The sequence below is a fragment of the Culex pipiens genome, chromosome 3, assembly GCF_016801865.2.
Source record: "Culex pipiens pallens isolate TS chromosome 3, TS_CPP_V2, whole genome shotgun sequence".
Lineage (NCBI taxonomy): Eukaryota > Metazoa > Arthropoda > Insecta > Diptera > Culicidae > Culex > Culex pipiens.
The window spans coordinates 146,236,261-146,258,204 of NC_068939.1; the positions used below are offsets into that span (position 1 = coordinate 146,236,261).

A 21,944-nucleotide genomic window follows, 5' to 3' on the forward strand; every position below is an offset into this window, starting at 1 on the left:
ATGACCTTCGGTAAGTACCAACTACAAATCTGGGAAAAATCTTTCAATTCTATCAGCATTCCTCAAACCAGCACTGCGATAAGTATTACTCTTTATTGGTTGGTCTCTAATTTCAAGGTTGTTGTCTTTGTACATGGGTTTGTTGAGAGTAAAGAGAGGGAGTGTGTGTGTTCGCTGCTGCTAAATCTAGCTTGCACTACTTAAAATCCGGCTAGTTTATTGCACTACAATGACGCGTACGTTTCTAATCTGGTGAAAAGAAGATCGATCGATCGTATAGGAAGAGTGTTGTCCGTTTTTTAAAGAGATAACAATTGGTTGAACACAGGCTAACTTTTATCGAAACGCTGCTTGAGCCGTCTCAGTATCAGTACCCTTTTGGTCGTTGTCGTTGTCGCGGTTGATGGGGTGGCAGTTGTGCTGGAAAGACTACTGAAAAAGGGCAGAGGAGAGCGGTTATTTGGACTTGCTACAGGGAACTTTGGGGCAGGGTTTTGTCACGTTATGACTTTTTGCATCTTTTGTTGGACATTGAGACTGATTGCTAGTTTTTTTCAATTGATAAACCACGTAAATTTTACTATCGGTAGCTGAAATTTACTCATTTAAAAAAGAACGTTGGTGGATATTTCGAATTCGGAAAATATTTCTGTTACTAAGATGATTCAAGTTAGCCACCCCGAGCAGTTTAGTTGTTCAGTAGGGTGACAAGAAAAATTGAAAATTTCGGAAAATCGCAAGAGATACCCCCTGGGTCGATTCTTTAGGCAAAAACAAGTAACTGTGCCAATTTTGAGCCAAGTTTATATGGGAAAATCGCAAAAATGTATGGCGAAAAACATCGCTTCAGGATTTTTGCAGCAGGTGGCGCAGGTCTCGGCCAAAATTGTTCAAGTGTGAGATTCTTGTAGGAAATTTAATTACCTACAACTTTGTAGAAGGGTGCAAGAAGATCCGAGTTGATCCTGATGAGTTATTAGAAATGCGATGAAAAGAAATCGGCTTATATACTTGAAAGTATACAAGGGGTATATAGGAAGTATATAAGAAAATATTTTTTTCTAGAAAAAACACAAATAATCAGGATCAACTCGGATCGTTTTGCACCCTTCGACAAAGTTGTAGGGAATTAAATTTCCTACAAGAATCTCACACTTGGACAATTTTGGCCACCTAGCACAAAATTATTGAAACGTGATCTTCAACGATGAAAAGCGACCCCTTAGCCTTAACCGATTTGGCTCAAAATTGGCACAGATACTTATGTTTGCATTAGGAATCGAGTCAGAGGGTATCTCTGATATCGATTTTTTTATTGTCACCCTATTGTTCAGTTATTAAGCGTCGAACTAAAATAATTGTTGTTTCGAGAGGGGTGAAATGCAGATTGTATGGCGGTCAGATCTTGTTGGCGTTCATTTCATATGTTGATCGGAGCGTCCAGTTACGTCGCCTTTCCCACATCTCCGGTGCGCTTTTATCGTGTGATGAACATAGTTCCAGAAAACATGGAAAATGACATGAACGTTTGGGTTCTAAATCCAGAACAGTAAGTAAGCAAGATTGGGACAGAAAAAAACATTTTTTCAATTTCCATCGTGAACACTTTTCCTGTCATGTTCGAGCGACGAAAAGGCCTACTTTTCTGTACCAAAAATAACAGAAATGAATAGTTACACTTTTCAAAATAAATGCTGAAAAGCTCTACTTTTCAGTACTAAATGGAATTTTAAATAGTAATACTTAAAAAAAATATAAAACGATAATTGACAAAATACATGAACATTTGACTTATAATTCCATTCAAAGAGTGTTTTTTTGGAATTGCAAAAAATGTCGCTGCCAAACTTTTTGCCTTCCTCCCTTCACTGAGGCAAGTCTATAAAATCACTCGAAAATTGAACTTCCTAAAAATACCTTCTAGGTATACCTTCGCCTATACATATCGACTCAGAATCAAATTCTGAACAAATGTCTGTGGGGATGTGTGTAGACATGATTTTTTTCCACACGATTTTCTCAGAACTGGCTGAACCGATTTTGGCCGGGTCAGCCTCATTCGATTCGTTCTGGGGTCCCATAAGACCCTATTAAAATTTATTCTGTTTAGTAAAGTATTTAAAAAGTTATGCTAAGAAAAAGATATTTGTATCTACAAAAAAAGGGTGATTTTTTGCATAACCTCAAAAGGCTGGGTCTTTTTGTTTACGTGCGTGAGTCGCGCCAGATGAGAAACGCCCGGTTGCCACATTGCTTTAAATGAGAGTCTGCATGTTTTCTGGAAAAGTCTGTATCAGATATATATTTTTTCATAAACTTATTTTCATTATTACTTTGTAAATATGAGGAAGGCTCCAACCACCTAATGGTGGATTAAGAAACATTTTTGCCTTCCTCACCTTACTGAGGAAAGGCTATAAAATCACTCGGAAAATGAACTTTTTAATTAGACCTCCTAGACCTACCTTCATTTGTACATATCGACTCAGAATCACCAGCTGAGCAAATGTCTGTGTGTTTGGCTGTATGTAGACATGTGTACCAAAGCAATGTCACTGGAATATCTCGACACAGGCTCAACCGATTTTGGCCGGAATGGTTTTAATGGATCCGTCTTAACGTCCCCTAAGTTGCTATTTAAATTCATGCAGTTTTATCATGTATTTAAAAAGTTATGTTGAAAAAACTGTTTCATATTAAATTAAAGTTATGGTAAAAAGGGTGGTTTTTTCATGAAACCCTCACATGTTATATATTTTTAGAAAGCATATGAGAAGACCTTTTAGGTGGAGTAAGAATTTTCAAGATCTGACTTACCTATCTTAAATCACAAGCAGTTTAAAAAATGGTCTGAATTTACATAACCTCAAATGGTCGCCACAAAAATGCGGGCAGAGGGATGCCATTTTCCTCAAAGGCGGTGTCTGTACAGTCTTGACAAAAAGTCTGTAGGTAGTCTGTTTTTTACTCATCACTTATTTTTATTAGGACCTCTTAGGTGCTGCGAACGTAAGGGGAGATCCATAAACATGTGGACACTTTAGGGGGGTTGGAATCACTATAAATGAGAGGAAGGCACCAATCACCTAATGGTGGATTAAGTAACGTTTTTATTTAGCAAATTGTTGCATAAACTAATATTTCATCGATATGCACCATGCTACGTAATCAGCCTGTTATTTTAACCGACGATGAAAAATGAAAGATTATGTGAAAATTTCTGATGTTTTTAATAAAAATACAGTAGTTGTGTTGCTGTTGCTCGTTAACTGGGCTGAACAAAAAATGACGAGGGGACCACCGATGAATAATATTTTCCAGATGAAATATAAAAATAAAAGTTATTCAAATTTATTTACAATTCTTACTTTTCATATTTCTTTAATTGTAACTTGAAATTAAACAAAAGTTTGAAAAATGTTTTTTTTTAATTTATTGAATATGATTTTTGCATCCATTAACCCCTCGGTCATTTTGGTTTTTTGACGTTTGTCTGCTTTTTAACTGGGCTACGGCCCAGTTTTCGAGCGCCCAGTTAAAAAGCAGCCCAGTTACCGAACAACTACTGTATTACTAAACAAAGTATATTTTGATATGAGCTGTGAAATTATGACGATTATCTATTTTAAAGACCCTTTCAAACGTAAAGTTCAACTACTTGGACAACTTTATTTTATCCATACAACCATATTACACCCTGATGGCCCTACTTTTGTACAGCTTTTTTTTTGTTTCTATTTTGAAACACTCTTTTAACAATTTTTTTTTGCAAAGCTCATTTCGCAGTTGGCGACCGCCAAGGGCGCCAGCCCTTGGGGGCGCCGAAATCGATGATAGTACAAAATTTTCATGTCAGTTATAACATTCTCATTAGGTATTTGCAACAGAATGTGTGCCAAATTATAAAGTAGAACTATAAATAACTAGATAATTTGGTTTTTAAACCAAATAAAAAAAAAAAATATAAAATATGATTTGGGTGCTTTAAAATCAATTATATGAATATTTCTACCGAAATGTTTTTGAAAATTTATTTTTTTATCAAAGAAGGGGCGCTCAAGTGGCAGAAAGTTCAAGGAGTTCTAAAAGAGCTTCTCAAAATGAATACAGCATTAAAGCTTCATTATAAAATTATAAAATTCATTATAAAATTATAAAATTTGAAGCAAAAATTTGTTTTCGCAATCAAAAACGTAGTTTTTTATTCATAAATATGATTTGAATAATTTGAAATTTTCGTGAACACAGTTTTCAAACTTTATTTCAATTGTGGACAATTATGCGTAGAAGTACAACGATGGGACAAACAGATTTGGTGTTGTTTTCAATGATTTTCTAAACAAAGTACTTGATTTTATGTGTTTTTCGGAAAGTAAACGTCAAACTAAACCTAAAAATTACAAAAAGTCATAATCGACCAAAAATGACATGGGACAATTATGCGTAGAACGGCAGTGAAGGTTTGTATGGGACTTCGGATAACACAACTCGACATTTTTGAAGTTGAAAAACCCGTTTCAGTTTCATCTAGGTATGATAGATGTGCAGCGCCGTACCTAGGGGTTGGCGCAGTTGGCGACCGCCAAGGGCGCCAGCCCTTGGGGGGCGCCGAAATCGATGATAGTACAAAATTTTCATGTCAGTTATAACATTCTCATTAGGTATTTGCAACAGAATGTGTGCCAAATTATAAAGTAGAACTATAAATAACTAGATAATTTGGTTTTTAAACCAAATAAAAAAAAAATATATATAAAATATGATTTGGGTGCTTTAAAATCAATTATATGAATATTTCTACCGAAATGTTTTTGAAAATTTATTTTTTTATCAAAGAAGGGGCGCTCAAGTGGCAGAAAGTTCAAGGAGTTCTAAAAGAGCTTCTCAAAATGAATACAGCATTAAAGCTTGGAACATTGTATAAAGAAGTTTAAGTAATACCTTCCTGACTACAAAAATTTACAACCATATGTTATTTTAATTTGGATGTCAAATCATAATCAGCCAAAAATGATGGTCATATTTTGAGCTTCTTTGAAATTGGAATTATTTTTACATTTTAGGCCGTTGCAAATATTTTTCAAAGTTTATGTCGCCCCCCCCCCCAGCTTTACGAACAGCAGAACAAAGGAAAGGGAGCGTTTTTTCTTTTTGGGCTCTTATTCACCCTCTCTGGCTTGCTTTCGCTGCCGCTGCTGCCCATTTGAAATTTTTCTTGACCGATTCCTTCCGAAGTGCATACACCGCTTTTAAATGCAAATTCGTGCATTGAAATTTGCCTACGCTTTTTTCAAAATACTAGTGTTTTGAAATAGGAAAACTGCTTTTAATTTTCACTAATAAGATCAACATTATTTTTTCAAGAAAAAAAATATTTTTCAGAGCACACAAAATGATCTAAACATCACTTTTTCAGTTTTAGCTTAACCGGTGTTGTTTACTTTTTTAATCGTCTAAAAAGCTTTGGTAATGAGAAACGATTCAAACTTTTTTTTTCAGTTAAAAACAAAAAAAAATATTTTTTCAAGGTTTGAAAACATTGATATAGCTTTGCTTAAAAAAATAATTTTCTGAAACATAAAATTTAATATCACGAATTAAAAATATACCGATCAAAAAAATCAATGCAAAATATAATTATAAATATAAAATTATGATAAATATTCTCAAGCCTCGTATGGGCGAATCACTTAAAATGAATGAAAATTTCTTATCTTGATATTTTTGCCCAAATATTAAAATAAGTTTCATCATGAATTGCGTTGGATTTTGAATGATCTTTAATTGATTTTGACAAAATATGGTTCTGCCGCTGCATGTTGAAAAATTATACTTCGATGCCGGTTTGCTCTTTTGTACTAAGCTTGCTGGGATTCCTATCTAGATAAAACAAAAGAGTACACGGGCATCGACTAATTATTTTTTTATTTTGAAGAAAGATTTTTTTCTTTTTTCTAATTGCACCAAAATGAAATCCAAAGCCAAATCAACTAATTATTTTACGAATCCGGTAAAGTTCTTTGCTTATACAATAAATTTAATACTAGATCAGATTTATACAGGCTTAGAAAAAAATATCAAATTTGCCAACAAATTAAAGCAACATTTATAGTTCAATACTGTGCATTTATCTGAAAAATAAATTAATAATAAACAAAACCTAGCTTTCATTATCGTGTTATGAAATCTGAGAAAGATTCAGCCAACGCAATTCCCACAATGAATTTTGAAATCAACCTATCTAATATTATTTAAAAATTAAACATAAGAAATAATAAATAACTGTGTTTCTGAATTTAACCATATTAAGGTCTCCAATTGCAATTATAAAATCAAAACTCATTGAAGCAATCATTGAAAATTAACCTCAATTTTAAATTTCTTGTAAATTTGGGAGGGGCGCCAAATTGATGCTTCGCCAAGGGCGCCGTGGACCCAAGGTACGGCTCTGGGTGGGCTCCTTGAACACGCTCAATCGACAGAATTTTTTGTTTTTTGTATTTTCTGATAATCAATAAAATTGTAAATTTTGGATATAAATGCTATGGAATTATCTTAAGCAACCATGCGCACCCACGTTTATGTGTGGAGGTACAGTTAAACCTCGCATAGTGCGCAAGCGTTACGCTTTTTATTTCTTCGATTACTTTAAAACGACATAATATTTTTGCAATCTTTTTCAAGCAACTTGTTCGTCTTGTTCCAATCTACTCATAGCTTTAAAAAGATTGCAAAAATATTATGATGTTTTAGAGTAATCGAAGAAATACAAAGTGTAACGCCTGCGCACTATGCGAGGTTTAACTGTAGCAAAAATAATGGGATGCACATGATTGCTTAATGGGAGCGTTCTTTTATTACGTAACGCGAAAAATCGGACTTTTAGACCCCCTCTCCCCCCTCGTAACAAAATTTCCATACAAATTTTAAAAAAATTGTATGGAGCGTAACACGGCCCCCGACCCCCCCCTCCCCCCTACTGCGTTACGTAATAAAAGAACGCTTCTTAAAGGCTCTGAATGGTATCATTCTAGGCCAGGGGGTAGCGAAGAAGCCACCATCTTGGAAGTTCAGATAACAAACACTAAGAATCAGTGTTATACATATTACTTTGGTAAAACGAAGTAAAAAAAAAAAAAAATGCAAGGGGAAAACCACTCTGCACAGTGCCCCTGAGCAGGCTGTGCCTTGAAGGTGCCCAACGTGCCCGAAGGTGCCCGATTAAAGGTGCCCTGAGGCAAAAATCAACAATCGGTGGGTGATGCTAAGCAACCATTATATTAGAAATGTTTACATTTTTTTGAACGGTCAGTTGACATTTTGTAAAAACAAAATTTGATTTTCAAACTGGTCTGTCTTTTTCGAGGTGGTAGCGAGTCGATTCCAACTGCAGGCAAAATTGTGCTAGGAACTACGGAACAAGGACAAGAAGGAGATGACCAAGCAGCTCGAGTAGCTCACCTGAGCTGCTAAAGTTGTTCGTGGCTGAGGCCACAGAGTGGTGCTTGCTGTCTAAAATCAGCGTTGTCCGCAAGGCCATCTCCCGGGTGTCCATGAAAAAGGCAGAGGAGAACCAAGAACTGCGTGTCCCTGGATATACGTAACAAAAAGACGTACCCCGTGCGTATGGCCCTGAGCAGCCAAAGCGCGCCAAGATCCAAGAGCATAAGCGCGGCGTCAAGGCTTAAACACGTCGGTCAAGTTTACTTTTTCCTTCAACAAAAAATCGCTGGAATCGTGAAAATATTGTCTGTGCGAGACAGCCGTTTATCCGCCGAAAACAAGGACCGCATCCTTAAGGACCGCGGCCTCGGTGCAGAGAACACGCCCTTCCGCTCTGAATTTTGGATTAGAGAGGGATGCAAGATGTTTTCCTTCGAAACAAGATGAAAATTTTATAAATGTATTGTTTTGTAAACTCAGTGAAATAAAATCGTGAATAAAAATGTATTTTTAGTTGGACACTTCCTTTATTAACTTTTATGTTAGCCAACTTTCTTTTCTCCCGTTGTCAGCTATCAGTGGAGCTAATTCTTTTCCGTATCCTGAGAGTTGTCCATGGGATTATGCAGCACGGTAACAATGGAACCTCCTTGCCGTGTTGACCGACGCTGCAATTGACAATGTTTGAGGTGTTCTTCTTGAACAGGTCCTTATTTTTGCCCTTGGTCGTCACCGTGGGGGGTTGTTCATCCGCGAGGAATCGAAAAACTGGTCCGCTGAGCAGGGTTGCCTTCGAACTAAAGTTGCTGTCGTTCCATGAGAGGACGCTGTTAACCAATTTCACGTCAAAAACGAATCTCTTAACAATTTAGAGGTAAACTCACTTTGAATCGACACCATCATCACGAATTTAAAAAATAGTCTTAAAACTTCATCCGATTGTTAATTTTCTCGTATTTCTGTTGGGAAACTGCAAACCGACTATATAAATCAAATTTGTGGCCGAAGTTATAGTTTTCCTCACCGAACTGACAATGTTTACAAATTTTAACCTGATTACTAAGATAATTTGCTTGATATGCTGTCAAAATAGGTGCCGAACCTCGTGCCGAACTGTGCCCGAAAGGTGCCCGAGAGGTGCCAAATCGTGCCCGGGGCTCTTTGATCAGAGTGGTTTTCCCCTTGAAAAAATGTGTAAAACCAAAAAAAAAAATGTGTAATGCCGATTCTTAGTGTACGGGTGCACTGTTTGATCGACCCAAAGCAAAAAAAGGTAAACAGAAAAATCACTTTTTTCGATATGAATTTTCAGCCAAAATTTGGATGGAATCTCCAAGGATATGATAGAATCTACCAGACTTTCCTTTTGACGGGTGCGACAACGGTTTGCTATGATACCGGTTTTTCTATGCGCACCATTTCTCGTCACGAAAAAAAACCACACACAGCTCGGTAGCTTGATCGGTACACCGAAACCAAAGTTTGGTGTGACGTCGGTGTGGATCGGGTACACAAAACTGACTTGGTTTCTGCGCCTACCACACGGGAGAAGTTTAGAACTCTTGATGCCTAGCAAGCCAGCTGAAATCAACACTTCTTAATGGTGTGGTTGTCAAAGGCACTGCATTAGTATGTTAAAGGTTCTTGGTTCGAATCTCGACAATTATTTTTTTTTGAATGTTTTTATTTATTCAGAATAATTCTTTAAGAATAGAATTTCGTAGTGTCATGAAATATAAACTCTAACTTCTAGTGCATATAATCCTGAAATAGGCATTTTCAGCCTGCATAATACAGAACGTTTTCTCTATTCCACTACAAAAATCCATTCAACTTTTTAACCCTTTGACTAGAGCGTCGCAGGTTCGAAGAAGTTTTTTTTTCAATGTATGTAATCACTAATTTTGATAATAAAAATTGAAAAAAAAAACCTCAAAAATATTTATGTCAGGATTGAACCAGGAACCTCGTGATTAAAACACGGAGATCAAAACCGCCAGGCCACCCCGAAGATGTGAATATTGGCTAACAAACCTCAATCAAAACAATGTCGCCTCCGGTTTACTTGGATCAACCGTTCTGTTAAGTTGCATCTTGGTATACAGTTGGGTGCACCGGTGGTGTACCAAGGTGCTTTCGGTACAGTTGCTATGGTGTGACAATAAACAGCTCGGTTTGAGTTCTAGAGTGACACGAAAACCGCACCACGGCGCACCCGATCTTGGTGTTCAGTGAAGCCTGGAATCTACCATCAGCAACACAATTCACGTGTTTTTCAGATATTTATCGTTTGAATTGCGGGAAATTTGAAAATCAAAAACCCAAACAATGATTTGTTATGGGCTACCATTTGACAGTTAGTGCTTTTGTTGTGGGCTCTCATTTGACAACCGTGCTAATGTCAACTGTTGTCAGTTTGCTTAGGTCGGAATAGGGTTGCCATCCCCCCGTTCTAGGCCGACTATTTGGCGGCCATGTTTGATTTTAAAAATCATTCAAATCTTGATTCAGAATGCATCAATCAAAGATTGGTTTTCTACATATTGTTTGTAAAAGCATTAGAATTTACTATTTCTGGGCTCTGTATCCATTCATAAATCCAAAAGTGAATGACACAATCTACGACCTTAAGATGATCCCAACGCATTTATACCCAAATGTTCAATTTCATTTATTGAAATGGAATTCCCTGAAATTCAATTTTGTCGATTGCAGCGTGTTCAGGGAGCCCGAATTTAGTCACCAAAATATGGATTAAACTTGAAAACGATGCACTTTATTAAAATTTCACTAAAGTACTTTTTGATTGAAAATTTGGATTACATCAAAAAATGAAGTTGAAAAATTTTTGCGACCAATATTTCGATTTTTTGAAAAAATCAGTATTGATTCAAAAGTTTATAACTCGGTCAAATATTTTTTGAACAACCTGGAAATTTCTGAAAAGTTGGCATTTGATGTCCTCTAAAACATACCAAAAAAAAATGAAAAAAATAAATAAAAATAGTGTTTTTTGCAAATCAAGTTTTAGTGACAAAAAATCAATTTTTTTTTACCGTGTATCATTTTTTTTCCAGTGTAGTCCGTATCCATACCTACAACTTTGCCGAAGACGTTAAATCGATCAAAAATTCCTTCAAAAGATACAGATTTTTGAATTTTTATACATCATTTTTGTATGGACAGCTGCCAAATTTCGATGGAAAATTATATGGGCAAACTTATGATGCAAAATGGCTTCTTTGAGCATACCGAAGGCACCAAAAAAGTTTCAGCCGGATTAAAAAATACAAAAAATAAAATTGAAGAAAAAAGACCGATTCCGTTGGGATTTGCTCAGTTATAGAAATTAATTTCCATATTTATTCAAATCTGACAAATAATAATTTCAAAACAATCGAAACATTCTTTACAATTTTCGATTTCGGACAGTGTTAATCCGCCCTTTGGTGATTGAGGAATGCCTTCCAAAGATTGGAAAATAATGGAAAGTAAGTTTTGCTAAATGTGGGTTGATTTTGACATGAATTACTAAATTAGTAGAGCAGCGAATGGTTAAAGCTGCCAAAAATAAATGATTTAACAACAACAACTAAAGCAGTGACACCAAAGAATTAGATAGAAATAAATAAATAAATGATAATATGGCTATAACTTTGAAAAAGGAGCACTTTATCCAAACAACTGTAAAGTCATTTTCAATTGGAGATTTAAATTTTGCATTGAATTTTTTTTTTTTGCTTGACAACTTTTTTGTTATGTTCTATTTGTTTTTCATCATCCTAAACTCTGGCACAAAAGATGTATTTTTTAGTCGCCTAAAATATTTAAACAAAACTCGAAAATTCTGGGTTTTTTTGTGAAAGGTCCTAATTATAACCTACATTTTTCGATTTTGAACGAAACATTAGGGCATTGATGGAAGTCGTCCCCAAGTCGCCAAAAAATGTGTGACATTCTAAAGAATTACTCATCTCTAGTTTTCGTAATTCTCTGGAATGTCTCGTTAAGCCTTTATGTAGGTCTCATACCTCAGGAGGTCCGTACTGGCCCTCAAATGTGACGAAACCCCGCCCCACACGCACCTTGCTACCCGCAAAAATAAGCCAGGTGCCTACTACTTACGCTGTTCCAGCGGCAGTGCATCATTTCATCAGCTCGAGCAGCATGTTCCGCACGTACACGTCAATCTGCGAGTAATCGATCAGCGTGTTCCGGATCATCTCCATGAGCATCGTGTTCCACATGTTCTCCAGCTGCTGGAGCTTGTCCACGGCGTTGCAGGTGTTGTCCAGCATCCGGGCAAAGTAGGCCTTGCCCTTGGTACGCATGATCGCGTCGTCCTGCGTGGTGCTGTGCTTCTTCCACTGGAGAGCTTCCTTACCGACAATGTTCTTGAGCGAGGAATCGGCCGCCATCAGCCACTCTTTGGCGGTCATCTTGGTGGCGTGGGCCGTTTCCTCGAGCCGCAATCGCTGGAGCAACGGTTGCAGAAGACCCTCGGGCAGGGACCACAGCACCAGGTCGGACAAGCCGGCGTACATGTTTTCGGCGGTTCGTACCTCCTCCTCGGTGATCTCGATCCCGTTGATCTGCTTGAGACCCCAGTGCGAGAGGCGATAGATGGCGTAGTTACGCCAGGGTTTGGTCGCGATCGGGTTCCCCTCCGGGTCGATGGTCAACGAGGCGATACCTTGACTCTCGGCAAGGGCGTTGATCTGACCCAGACAGGTGATGTTCGTTTCGCGAAAGATAAAGTTCTCCGCGTTGACGAAGCGGACCTTGATCCGGCACAGGATCGCCGTAATGTTGTTGAAGTTGATGTAGCTGAACTTGACCGTGTGCACGTCGGCCGCTTTCGACATGTTCCACTGCTTGTCGATGAAGCGAAGCGCTCCCATCCCGTACACGTTCAGGTAGCGGCCGCAAATCTCGATAAGGTAATCGCCACCCTGCTCGCGTTCTCGGTCCGTTACCTTGCTTTTGGGTATCTGTATGGTGCTGCTGATTGTGGCATTGCTGCCGGACAAACCGGACCCGGAGTTCGAGGACGTCGAGTTGAGCGCAGTTGGATTAGCGAGATTTGACGTGTTCGCTAGGCTGCTGGTGCTGCTCGCGACGGTATTGTTGCGTGAGGTGTTTGTCCGTACGAGCGTTCCTATACCGTACCGTTTGCTGCTGGATTGTAGTGGCTTCGGCTTTTGACCGAACGCTGCTCGATTGCTGTCGGCGTCCGAGTTTGAGGATGTTGTGAGCAGCGAATCGGAAGTGGTCTTTGCCGATAGCGTGGACAGTGTCGAGCCTTTGTCGTTGTTCAGCTCGTCTTGATTGTTGGTGTTAGCTGCGGGTTCCAAGTCCGGCTTCTTGTCCTCTTCGGGCACTTCTTTGGGTGTGGGTGAATCGAAAGCTTTGATCGGTGTTGGAACCCGCTCTATCGTTGGTGAGTCCTGCTTGTCGGACTCCTTGTCCAGATCCTTTACGTGCAGCAGTTCCTCGTTGTCGGAGCTAAGCGCACTGGACACGCTCGAGTCCGCGTGCTGTCCGGTGCTGGACTCGGACGAGTCTATTTTGCTAGTCGAGGCAACAGTAGGCGGATTCTGCTCAAGGAATGGCGCCAAAATTGGTGGCAATCGAAAGTAATCCTCACCACCCTGTTCGGACAGTTGTGATCCGGAGTTGTCTTGGGATGACGATCGCACGAGCTTTCGGGCCGGGGGTTTCTTGGTCACTGCACGCGAGTTTCGTTGGTTGGTGGCGGCTGTGGTTGTGCCGTTCGTGGGTTGTTTCTTGGCTTTGGTGGTTCGGTTTAGATCGGCCAGGTTGCTGGACAGGTCAACATCGACGTCTTTCGCTAGAGTTGCGTGGTTTCCGTTGGTGATGCGTTGTACGTTGCGGCAGGCAGTCGATTGCTGCGAGCGGAGCAGCTCCCAGTTGGTTCGTGCGTTCGAGATGATCTCCTCCCGTCGGATGCTTTGACACACGTCGGTGGAGAGGTTCGTGTAGTTGAGGTCGGACAGTTCTTTGTTCTTGCGCCAGGCAGAGGCCGCGCGTCGAACCTGCTCAGTTATCTGCATCTGGCTAAGCGAAACCAAGCCGGGTAAATAGCTGACCAGAAACGAAACGCAGTCACCCGCTAGCGAGACGGGGTTGTTTTCGATGGTGACCTCTTTGAGGTTGATGGCTTTCGCGATCGCCGACATGTCTTCGACGCACTGGAGATCGTTGTGGCAGAGCCAGAGCCGCTCGAGGCAGCGCAGATCGTCGAAGCCGTGGATCTTTTTGATGCGGTTCCGTTTGAGGTTCAGCTCCTTGAGGTTCACCAGGCCGTTGAAGTCGTGGACGTTGATTTGACGCAGCTGGTTGCCGGCGAGGTTGAGCGATTTGAGCTCTTGCAGTTGGTTTATTTTGGACGTGATGTTGCTGATTTTGTTGCCGTGCAGGTCGAGCACTCGCAGCGTTTGTCGGAGGGACACGAGTCCGCTGATGTCGACGATGCGGTTTTTACCGAGGAGTAGAACGGTGAGACAGCGCAGTCCGTCGAGGCAGGAGACTCTTTCGATTTGGTTGTCGTAGAGGTCTAGGAATACCAGGTTTTGGAGGTTGTAGCGTGGTTCGGCTGCGGATAGGATTGGGGAGATGTGGGTTTGGGGGTTCACGTACTGCTGCTGGTGGTTGATCCCGTTGGTTGGGGTGGTCTTGCCGCTGTTGTTGTTGCTGTTGGTGCCGTTGGTGGGCGGTTGTTGTTCGTTGCTGGATTCGTTGACGATGTTCAGGTTGTCGATGCTGAACGAGGGCGTTAGCAGAAGCTTGTTTTTCAGCTTCATGACGTTGGCCGAGGGTTGCTGGGTCGGTGGCGACGGGAAGAGCGTTGCATTGCTGATGAAGCTGTTGGACTTTTTGAGCAGGTTGCGCTGCTGGGTGCTGATCAGGATCGAGGCCGGTTTCTGGAGGAACGTGTTGGTTGGACTTGTGGCACTGGGAGGCTGGCCGTTGGTGGTGATCAAGCCGTTGAGGGGCGGTTTGGCGCCCAGGGTAACTTTGCTGGCTAGGTAGTTGATGCTGTTGTTGTTCATGTACAGCTGACTCCGGGAGGTGGACTTTTGCCGGAGGAACTGCTTCGCGTGGCGACTGGCCGTGAAGTTGATCGCTGCGGCTGTCGGTGCTTGACCGTCCTTGACGGACGGCGGGCTTGAGGTTCCGTTGACTGGAGCAGGTGGTGGTTGTGGTGTTGCCTTCTGGGGTGTTTGGTTCGTCGGGGATGGTGGTGGTGGTGCTTGCTTGCAGGTTTCATTGTTGTTGTTGGTGTCGGTTTCCGCTGGTATGTGGAAGGCGTTGATGAGGTTGTGCTGAAGCGACAGCAGTCGCAGGTTCGGCTCATCGTCGATGATCGGTATCGAGCTGAGTCCTTTGCGATCGAGGTTCACGCGATCTGGGTGTTTTTCGCGATCCTTGTCCGAGCGCTTTATCGTGGTGACGCCATTTTGGACCTGGACGGAACCGTCGGGTTGTTGGTCGGTAGGGCTGGATTGGTCCTTCCGTGATTCGCCGATCGCTTCACGTGGTACAAATACCCGCTTTTCACTGACTTTCCGCAGGTAAGACGTACTCAGCGTACTGTGCGATCGATGAAACGTTTTGAGCTTGTTCGAGTGGCTTTGGTTGGTGGTGTTGGTGACGCGAGCGGTCAGTTTTGGCACAACGGATTCAATTTTGAGCAACGTGTTGTGCGAATTGTTGGTATTGCTGCTGCTAGCACCGATTACGCTATCATTGATGTGTATTGCCGATTTCCCCCGAAGTTTGGATGTACTCATTGGAATTTTGTGCAATCGTTTGCTTCTTCTTCGTGTCTTGGTGCTTTTGGCTTTATTTGTGTTTAGTTCCGTGGCGTTCTGCCCCCTGCCTCTGCTGGTGGTAGTTGTGGTGCGACTGCTATTTCGAATCTTCCTCCCCTCACCTCTCACCTTCCCAACCCACCCACTCGTTTCCCCCTTGCGTTCCACCTTCTGTGTGCAAAACGATGAACCTGTTCATGAACCCATTGCTCCGAACAATCAATGAAGTTTCATAACTGGACAAACTTTTTTCTTGTTCCTATTATTATCCCACACACACAAACACACAAACTACCAGCACCACCACGCCAATCCCCAGTGGTCACGTTTCTCGAGCACGTGGTCACTTGCCGCGGTCCGGAAGTGGGTCATTTCGCAAACCCCCGTTGAATCCCAACTTGGAACGCACTTTTGCTTGCTGCCTACCTTCCAGGCGCGCACTCACTCACAGCAGCTTTCGCCAAACGACGACGACGACGACGATGAAGAAATTGGCAAAACTTTCCGCGGCGCGGTTTCGTTCGTTCGGGTTGTCGTGCCGTCGTGGACTGCTGAACCCTCGCTCGTTCGCTCTCCCAGGACACCTCTGCTTCTGTCGAGTCCGAGCCACATAACACAGCCAGCAGCTCCCCAAATGTATGCGCCGCGCTCTATTGAGGTTAGACATAAACAACTCCTAGAGAGTTCATAGGGCACGAAATACAACAAAAAAAAAAGCTCGTCCCTAGCAATTCGGTGAATGTTGTTAGGGAAAATTGCTCGAGTGTGTTTATGGTTGTTAGCGTGCGCCGCGCACCCGGGGCAACCTAGAAATAAAAAAACGGAAAACACCCCCCCCGCGAGCGGACAATCCGGCGAGGAATCGGGTATTGGTATCTCCCGCCGCAGGGAAAGGAGTTGGACTGCGGATACCTGCAGGGTGGATTAGTTCGGGACCTGGTTGCCGGAACTGTTCGCTGCTCATATGACCTGCGGCCGGAGAATGGATTCGGGAATAGTTGAGTCGGTGGACATCGCGATCGTACGAGGGGTGACTGAGTGTTATTATCAGTTGAGATCAATTCAGGTCAATCAGAATATTTTTTTTTGAACTACTAAACAATGATTAACCCGTTTTTTGTTTTATATAAACACAATTTCATTCAAAATTTATTTCCGATTTCTAACGTTAGTATTGGCTTTGAATACAGTCCATACCTCGAAGTGTAGAATCCGAAGGCCTTGGTAAAATTTCACTTTTCTTATTAATTGTTGAGCTAAAGTATAATCCCCAAACTACTCATAAGTAGAGCTGGGACTTTGGATATCCGGATAATTAACTTTTTTTTTCTATATAAAATCAGATTTCATCTTTTCAATCAAACCAAATCAAAAGAGATGTTCGAAAATCGTATCAGAACTGAAAATTATTTGGATAAAAATATTTGATGAACCCAAAATAGATTTAAGAATAAAAATTTAACGGATCGGATAGTTTTTCGGATAATAGTATTTGGCCATAAATCATGTGATACAGAACTAAAGGTCTTTTGAAAACCTGAAAAATTATTTTGTTTCATCTTTATGTCACCCCACAGTCGTAATTCAAAGCTGGCTTGTGTATGTTTGTTCATTTTCTAATAGAATTATTAATGCTGCAAAATACCCGGATATCCGAAGTCCCAGCTCTACTCATAAGTGATTTAGAATCCAAGATGGCGGCAAAAATGGTGATGATGGAATATGGTGATGGTGTCGCAGAACTCGAATATGTCGTTCAAAGTAAAAAAAAAAACGATTCCATTTTGATGATTCTATTTTCCGAAGTACCATACAAACCTTCGGATAATTGAAACTTCGGAAAAATGAGGCTTCCAATAATCGAGGCTTCGGATAATCAAGTCTGGACTGTCAATATTGTGTAGTTCAAATACTGATTTTTGATAAACAAGAATACTTTAATTTTTTTAAACTTTTCGAAAATCGAAATTTTTGGCACTTAAAATAATATACAAGATTTAAATAATATTTAACAAACAACTTTAAAGTTTATCCCTTTAAGCAGTTTTGAAATTCTGTATCTTGGGCAGATTATGATTAGGAGGACTAATAAGAAAAAAGAAGTTCCACTCCGAAAAAAATCCCTTTTACCTTTTATTTACTAAAAGTTAGATTCCAAAAATACGTATTTTTTAAATTTTTTATGTGGACTCAAAAATACTTATTTTGAGCCATAGTTTATAATTGTACAAAATCTGGTTGAAAAGTAACTTTTTTTTTGAAAAAAAAAAATGATTTTCGGGAAATATCTAACATTTTGTAAAATAAAGAGCTAAATCAAATTTGCATTTACTTTAATTTTAATGAAGGAAAGCCAACCCTGCAAAAACAAGTTTGAAATGCTGAGAAAGTTTACTATATTTTTGTGGAAAAAACTTGACTATGAAAATCAAACTGTTAGATTCTGGGATACAGCCTCACAAAGAATTCGAAACGATGAACATGAGTTTTGTTGGGGTGTTACCTAATTTGCCTGTAAATTACAACTACCGGTATCTAGAAAATTATTGGTTCGATTTCCCATGTGGGTAATTCTCTACCAACTCACACGAAATCGGGAAAAGTTGCCCCGACCCCTCTTCGATTTGCGTGAAACTTTGTCCTAAGGGGTAACTTTTGTCCCTGATCACGAATCCGAGGTCCGTTTTTTGATATCTCGTGACGGAGGGGCGGTACGACCCCTTCCATTTTTGAACATGCGAAAAAAGAGGTGTTTTTCAATAATTTGCAGCCTGAAACGGTGATGAGATAGAAATTTGGTGTCAAAGGGACTTTTATGTAAAATTAGACGCCCGATTTGATGGCGTACTCAGAATTCCGAAAAAACGTATTTTTCATCGAAAAAAACACTAAAAAAGTTTAAAAAATTCTCCCATTTTCCGTTACTCGACTGTAAAAAATTTTGGAACATGTCATTTTATGGGAAATTTAATGTACTTTTCGAATCTACATTGTCCCAGAAGGGTCATTTTTTCATTTAGAACAAAATTTTTCATTTTAAAATTTCGTGTTTTTTCTAACTTTGCAGGGTTATTTTTTAGAGTGTAACAATGTTCTACAAAGTTGTAGAGCAGACAATTACAAAAATTTTGATATATAGACATAAGGGGTTTGCTTATAAACATCACGAGTTATCGCGATTTTACGAAAAAAAGTTTTGAAAAAGTTACTTTTTGCGTTTCTCTTTGTTTCGTCGTCCGTGTCTGTCGCGGGTGACCATGAACGGCCATGATCGATGACGACCAACTTTTTCAAAACTTTTTTTCGTAAAATCGCGATAACTCGTGATGTTTATAAGCAAACCCCTTATGTCTATATATCAAAATTTTTGTAATTGTCTGTTCTACAACTTTGTAGAACATTGTTACACTCTAAAAAATAACCCTGCAAAGTTAGAAAAAACACGAAATTTTAAAATGAAAAATTTTGTTCTAAATGAAAAAATGACCCTTCTGGGACAATGTAGATTCGAAAAGTACATTAAATTTCCCATAAAATGACATGTTCCAAAATTTTTTACAGTCGAGTAACGAAAAATGGGAGAATTTTTAAAACTTTTTTAGTGTTTTTTTCGATGAAAAATACGTTTTTTCGGAATTCTGAGTACGCCATCAAATCGGGCGTCTAATTTTACATAAAAGTCCCTTTGACACCAAATTTCTATCTCATCACCGTTTCAGGCTGCAAATTATTGAAAAACACCTCTTTTTTCGCATGTTCAAAAATGGAAGGGGTCGTACCGCCCCTCCGTCACGAGATATCAAAAAACGGACCTCGGATTCGTGATCAGGGACAAAAGTTACCCCTTAGGACAAAGTTTCACGCAAATCGAAGAGGGGTCGGGGCAACTGCTGTGTGAGTTGGCGGAGAATTACCCATGTTAAAAATGAAACTTCTGTGGAATTTTCTGATCTTTTCAATTAAAAAAAAACCTCAAAAATTTAAATTTGGTCTGAAATATGAAATGAGGAAAATTATCTATTTGGAGATTTTTTCAAATGTTGTGCCTGACTTTAAAATTTTGGAATTATCTAACCAACATTTTCTGAAATATCGTCCAGTTAAAAATTACATGCTTAATAAGTGACAATAAGAAAAACGCATTTTCATTGATTTGAATTTTTGTGACGCTGTATTTCAGAAACTAATAGTCAAATTTTCAAATTCTCAGAGAGAAATTTGTCAAGGTGCTTTTCTTCCGAGAAGTATTTTTTTTACATTAAAAAAAAAAACAGATGAAATTGAAAATATATACTCAAGAGTATTTATATCTTGAGAACAGCACATTTAAAAAAATATAAATACCCACGCTATTTTTCGATTGCCAATTATTTGATTTTTTTAATCAATACAAACATTTTAAAAGGGCCAAACATTCAATATTACGCCCTTTTGAAATGTTAGTCTTGATTAAAAAAAATCAAAATTTTGTTTTCGAGAAGATCGGAGAATTTCACGAATGTTTCATATTTTAACATTGAAAATCGGACCATTAATTGTTGAGATATCGACATTAGAAAATGGTGGGTTGATTGGGGGAGATTTAGAAAACTTCAATTTTCATGTTTCTTTTTTTAAGCCGCTGTATCTCAGCAACCAGAGGTCCAATCTTCAATGTCTCTTAGACAATTTCATAGCAAATTTTCCGAACTTTTCAAAAAAAAAAAAATAAATAATTTAGAAATGGTCACTCATGGTCCCTTTTCTAAAAAAATCGTATTTCGTTAAAATCAAACTTTTGGTGGCTATATCTTGGAAACGGAGCCCTTTATCAAAAAATCTGTAAAGTGCTTTTCGATAGCAAATTCAATTTTGCATGAAAAATTGAGGTCAAATTTTCTTTTTTAATAAAATTTTTCGATTTTTTTTCCAAAAATCATCATTTTTTCTAAAAATCATAACTCGGTGGCAGATTTTTGACCATGTTTCTCTATAGCTCAAAAGTTGCGGGTTTTTGACCACTAAAACATATCAAAAAATCTCGAAAATACAAAAATACGTTTTTTGGGAAATTGAGTTTTTGTGAAAAAAATGTTCATTAAAAAATCGGCATTTTTTTCCGTGTACCTTTTTTTCAATAGTCCTCAACATTACCTACAACTTTGCCGAAGACACCAAATTGATTAGAAAATTCACTCAACAGTTACAGCTGTTTGAAAATTTACGTACCATTTTTGTATGGACAGCTGCCGAAATTGTGTAAAGACTTGTATGGGTAATCCAATGACACAAAATAGCTTAGTTGGTCATAGGGAAGACCCCCACAAAGTTTAAGCCTAATCAAAAAATACAAAAAAATAAAAATGATCGAAATCGGCCGATTTCGTAGAGAATTGCTCACATTTAAAAACTCTATTTTTCTAAAAAATCATATCTCCAGAACCTAAGTCCTAATCATAACCAACAACCTAGCCAACGACACCAAATCTGTAAGAAAAATCTTTCTCAAGATACAGAGTTTTGTACATTTATATGCCCAGCAGTGTTGTAAAAATATCAAACTATAAGCTCTCAGCGATAGTGATATTCTCGGTTCGACATTCTCCTTTTCTCTCTCATTCCCGCTTTCACGATCATTCTACCGCAACAGCGTTTAACCAAAAAAAAAAAAAAAAGCCGCCGCATAACAAATATCGCAAGCGTTCTTTCATTGCAGTTTTCGGAGAGATTGAGAGACTCAGCGGTGAGAGAGCATAGTCGAGGAGAAAGGAGAAGTGATAGAAAGATAATGCCTTCGCTGGGAATCACGAGATAAAGGAAGATAGGGTAGAGGACCCAGAAATCGCCCACTTTATAGTGGCAATCTAGGAAATTTGATGAGAATTTGATGACAATTTATGGTTTTTGGTTCTATTTGTTGTAGAACGTTGATAAACTATTTGATTTTAAGTTTCCACAAGGTTTTTATCATTTACATGTTCATTTTTGATAAAATTTTGCGTTTTAATAAAGTGCTCTGAAGAGCCTATTTTCGCCCCCCTAAATCCAATTTTCGTCCACCTTTGGAACCAGTTTTCGCCCACGACAAAAATCAAGAAATCAAATGAAATTATAACACAAAGCTAAGCAAATATGGTCTCCTATTGATACACAACATGTTTCCGAAGCTAAATTTCATTGATTTGCACATATTTTGTCGTACACATATAAATTGAGGTTCAAAAAATCCTAGGAGTTTTTTTTTCAGATATCCTACTTATTTTGAGATTCTCTGTCTATTATAACTATAATCAAAACATGTTCTCACTCTCACTAAAAAAATATGACTGAATAAAAATTTGTGATAGAACTCACGAGTCCCTGTTCACCCAAGATAAGAGCACACAGTTACAATTAGCTCCATGTTGTTGTTGATTTTGTTAGGGGAGCTTTAACCCTATGGGTCATTTGCTCCCGAATTTACTCAATATAAAACATCGAGTACCTCTTAATACAAATATTAAAGCACATGTGTAACTACTTTTCCATCCTCTGCTTAATTTGTTCTCCTATGTACCAGTAAACTTTTACAACATTTGAACCAAAACCCCTTAGGGACCATCCATAAACCACGTGGACACTTTAGGGGGGGGGGGGGGGGGTATGACGATTGTCCACGATCCATACAAAAAAGTTTTTTTTTTATAT

General features: G+C 39.2%; 1 protein-coding gene and 1 long non-coding RNA gene across 3 annotated transcripts; one reads left to right on the top strand and one right to left on the bottom strand.

The window, feature by feature from the left end:
* Positions 1–74: 74 nt before the first annotated feature.
* LOC120419095 (uncharacterized) lies at positions 75–16,432 on the bottom strand. Of its 2 annotated transcripts, none has more exons than XM_039581688.2 (2): positions 11,569–16,432; positions 75–429 (listed from the first exon to the last, which is right to left on the bottom strand). In XM_039581688.2, exon 1 carries the CDS (start codon positions 15,255–15,257, stop codon positions 11,589–11,591), a length of 3,669 nt encoding a protein of 1,222 aa, XP_039437622.1. In that variant the 5' UTR covers positions 15,258–16,432; the 3' UTR covers positions 75–429; positions 11,569–11,588. The 2 variants fall into 2 exon arrangements, with proteins under 2 accessions (XP_039437622.1, XP_039437621.1); XM_039581687.2 differs by having other exon boundaries at positions 75–432.
* On the top strand, positions 7,141–7,962 carry LOC120419097 (uncharacterized). Its single transcript, XR_005605661.2, has 2 exons — positions 7,141–7,307; positions 7,367–7,962. It is a non-coding gene; the product is annotated as an uncharacterized LOC120419097 (long non-coding RNA).
* Positions 16,433–21,944: the final 5,512 nt, after the last annotated feature.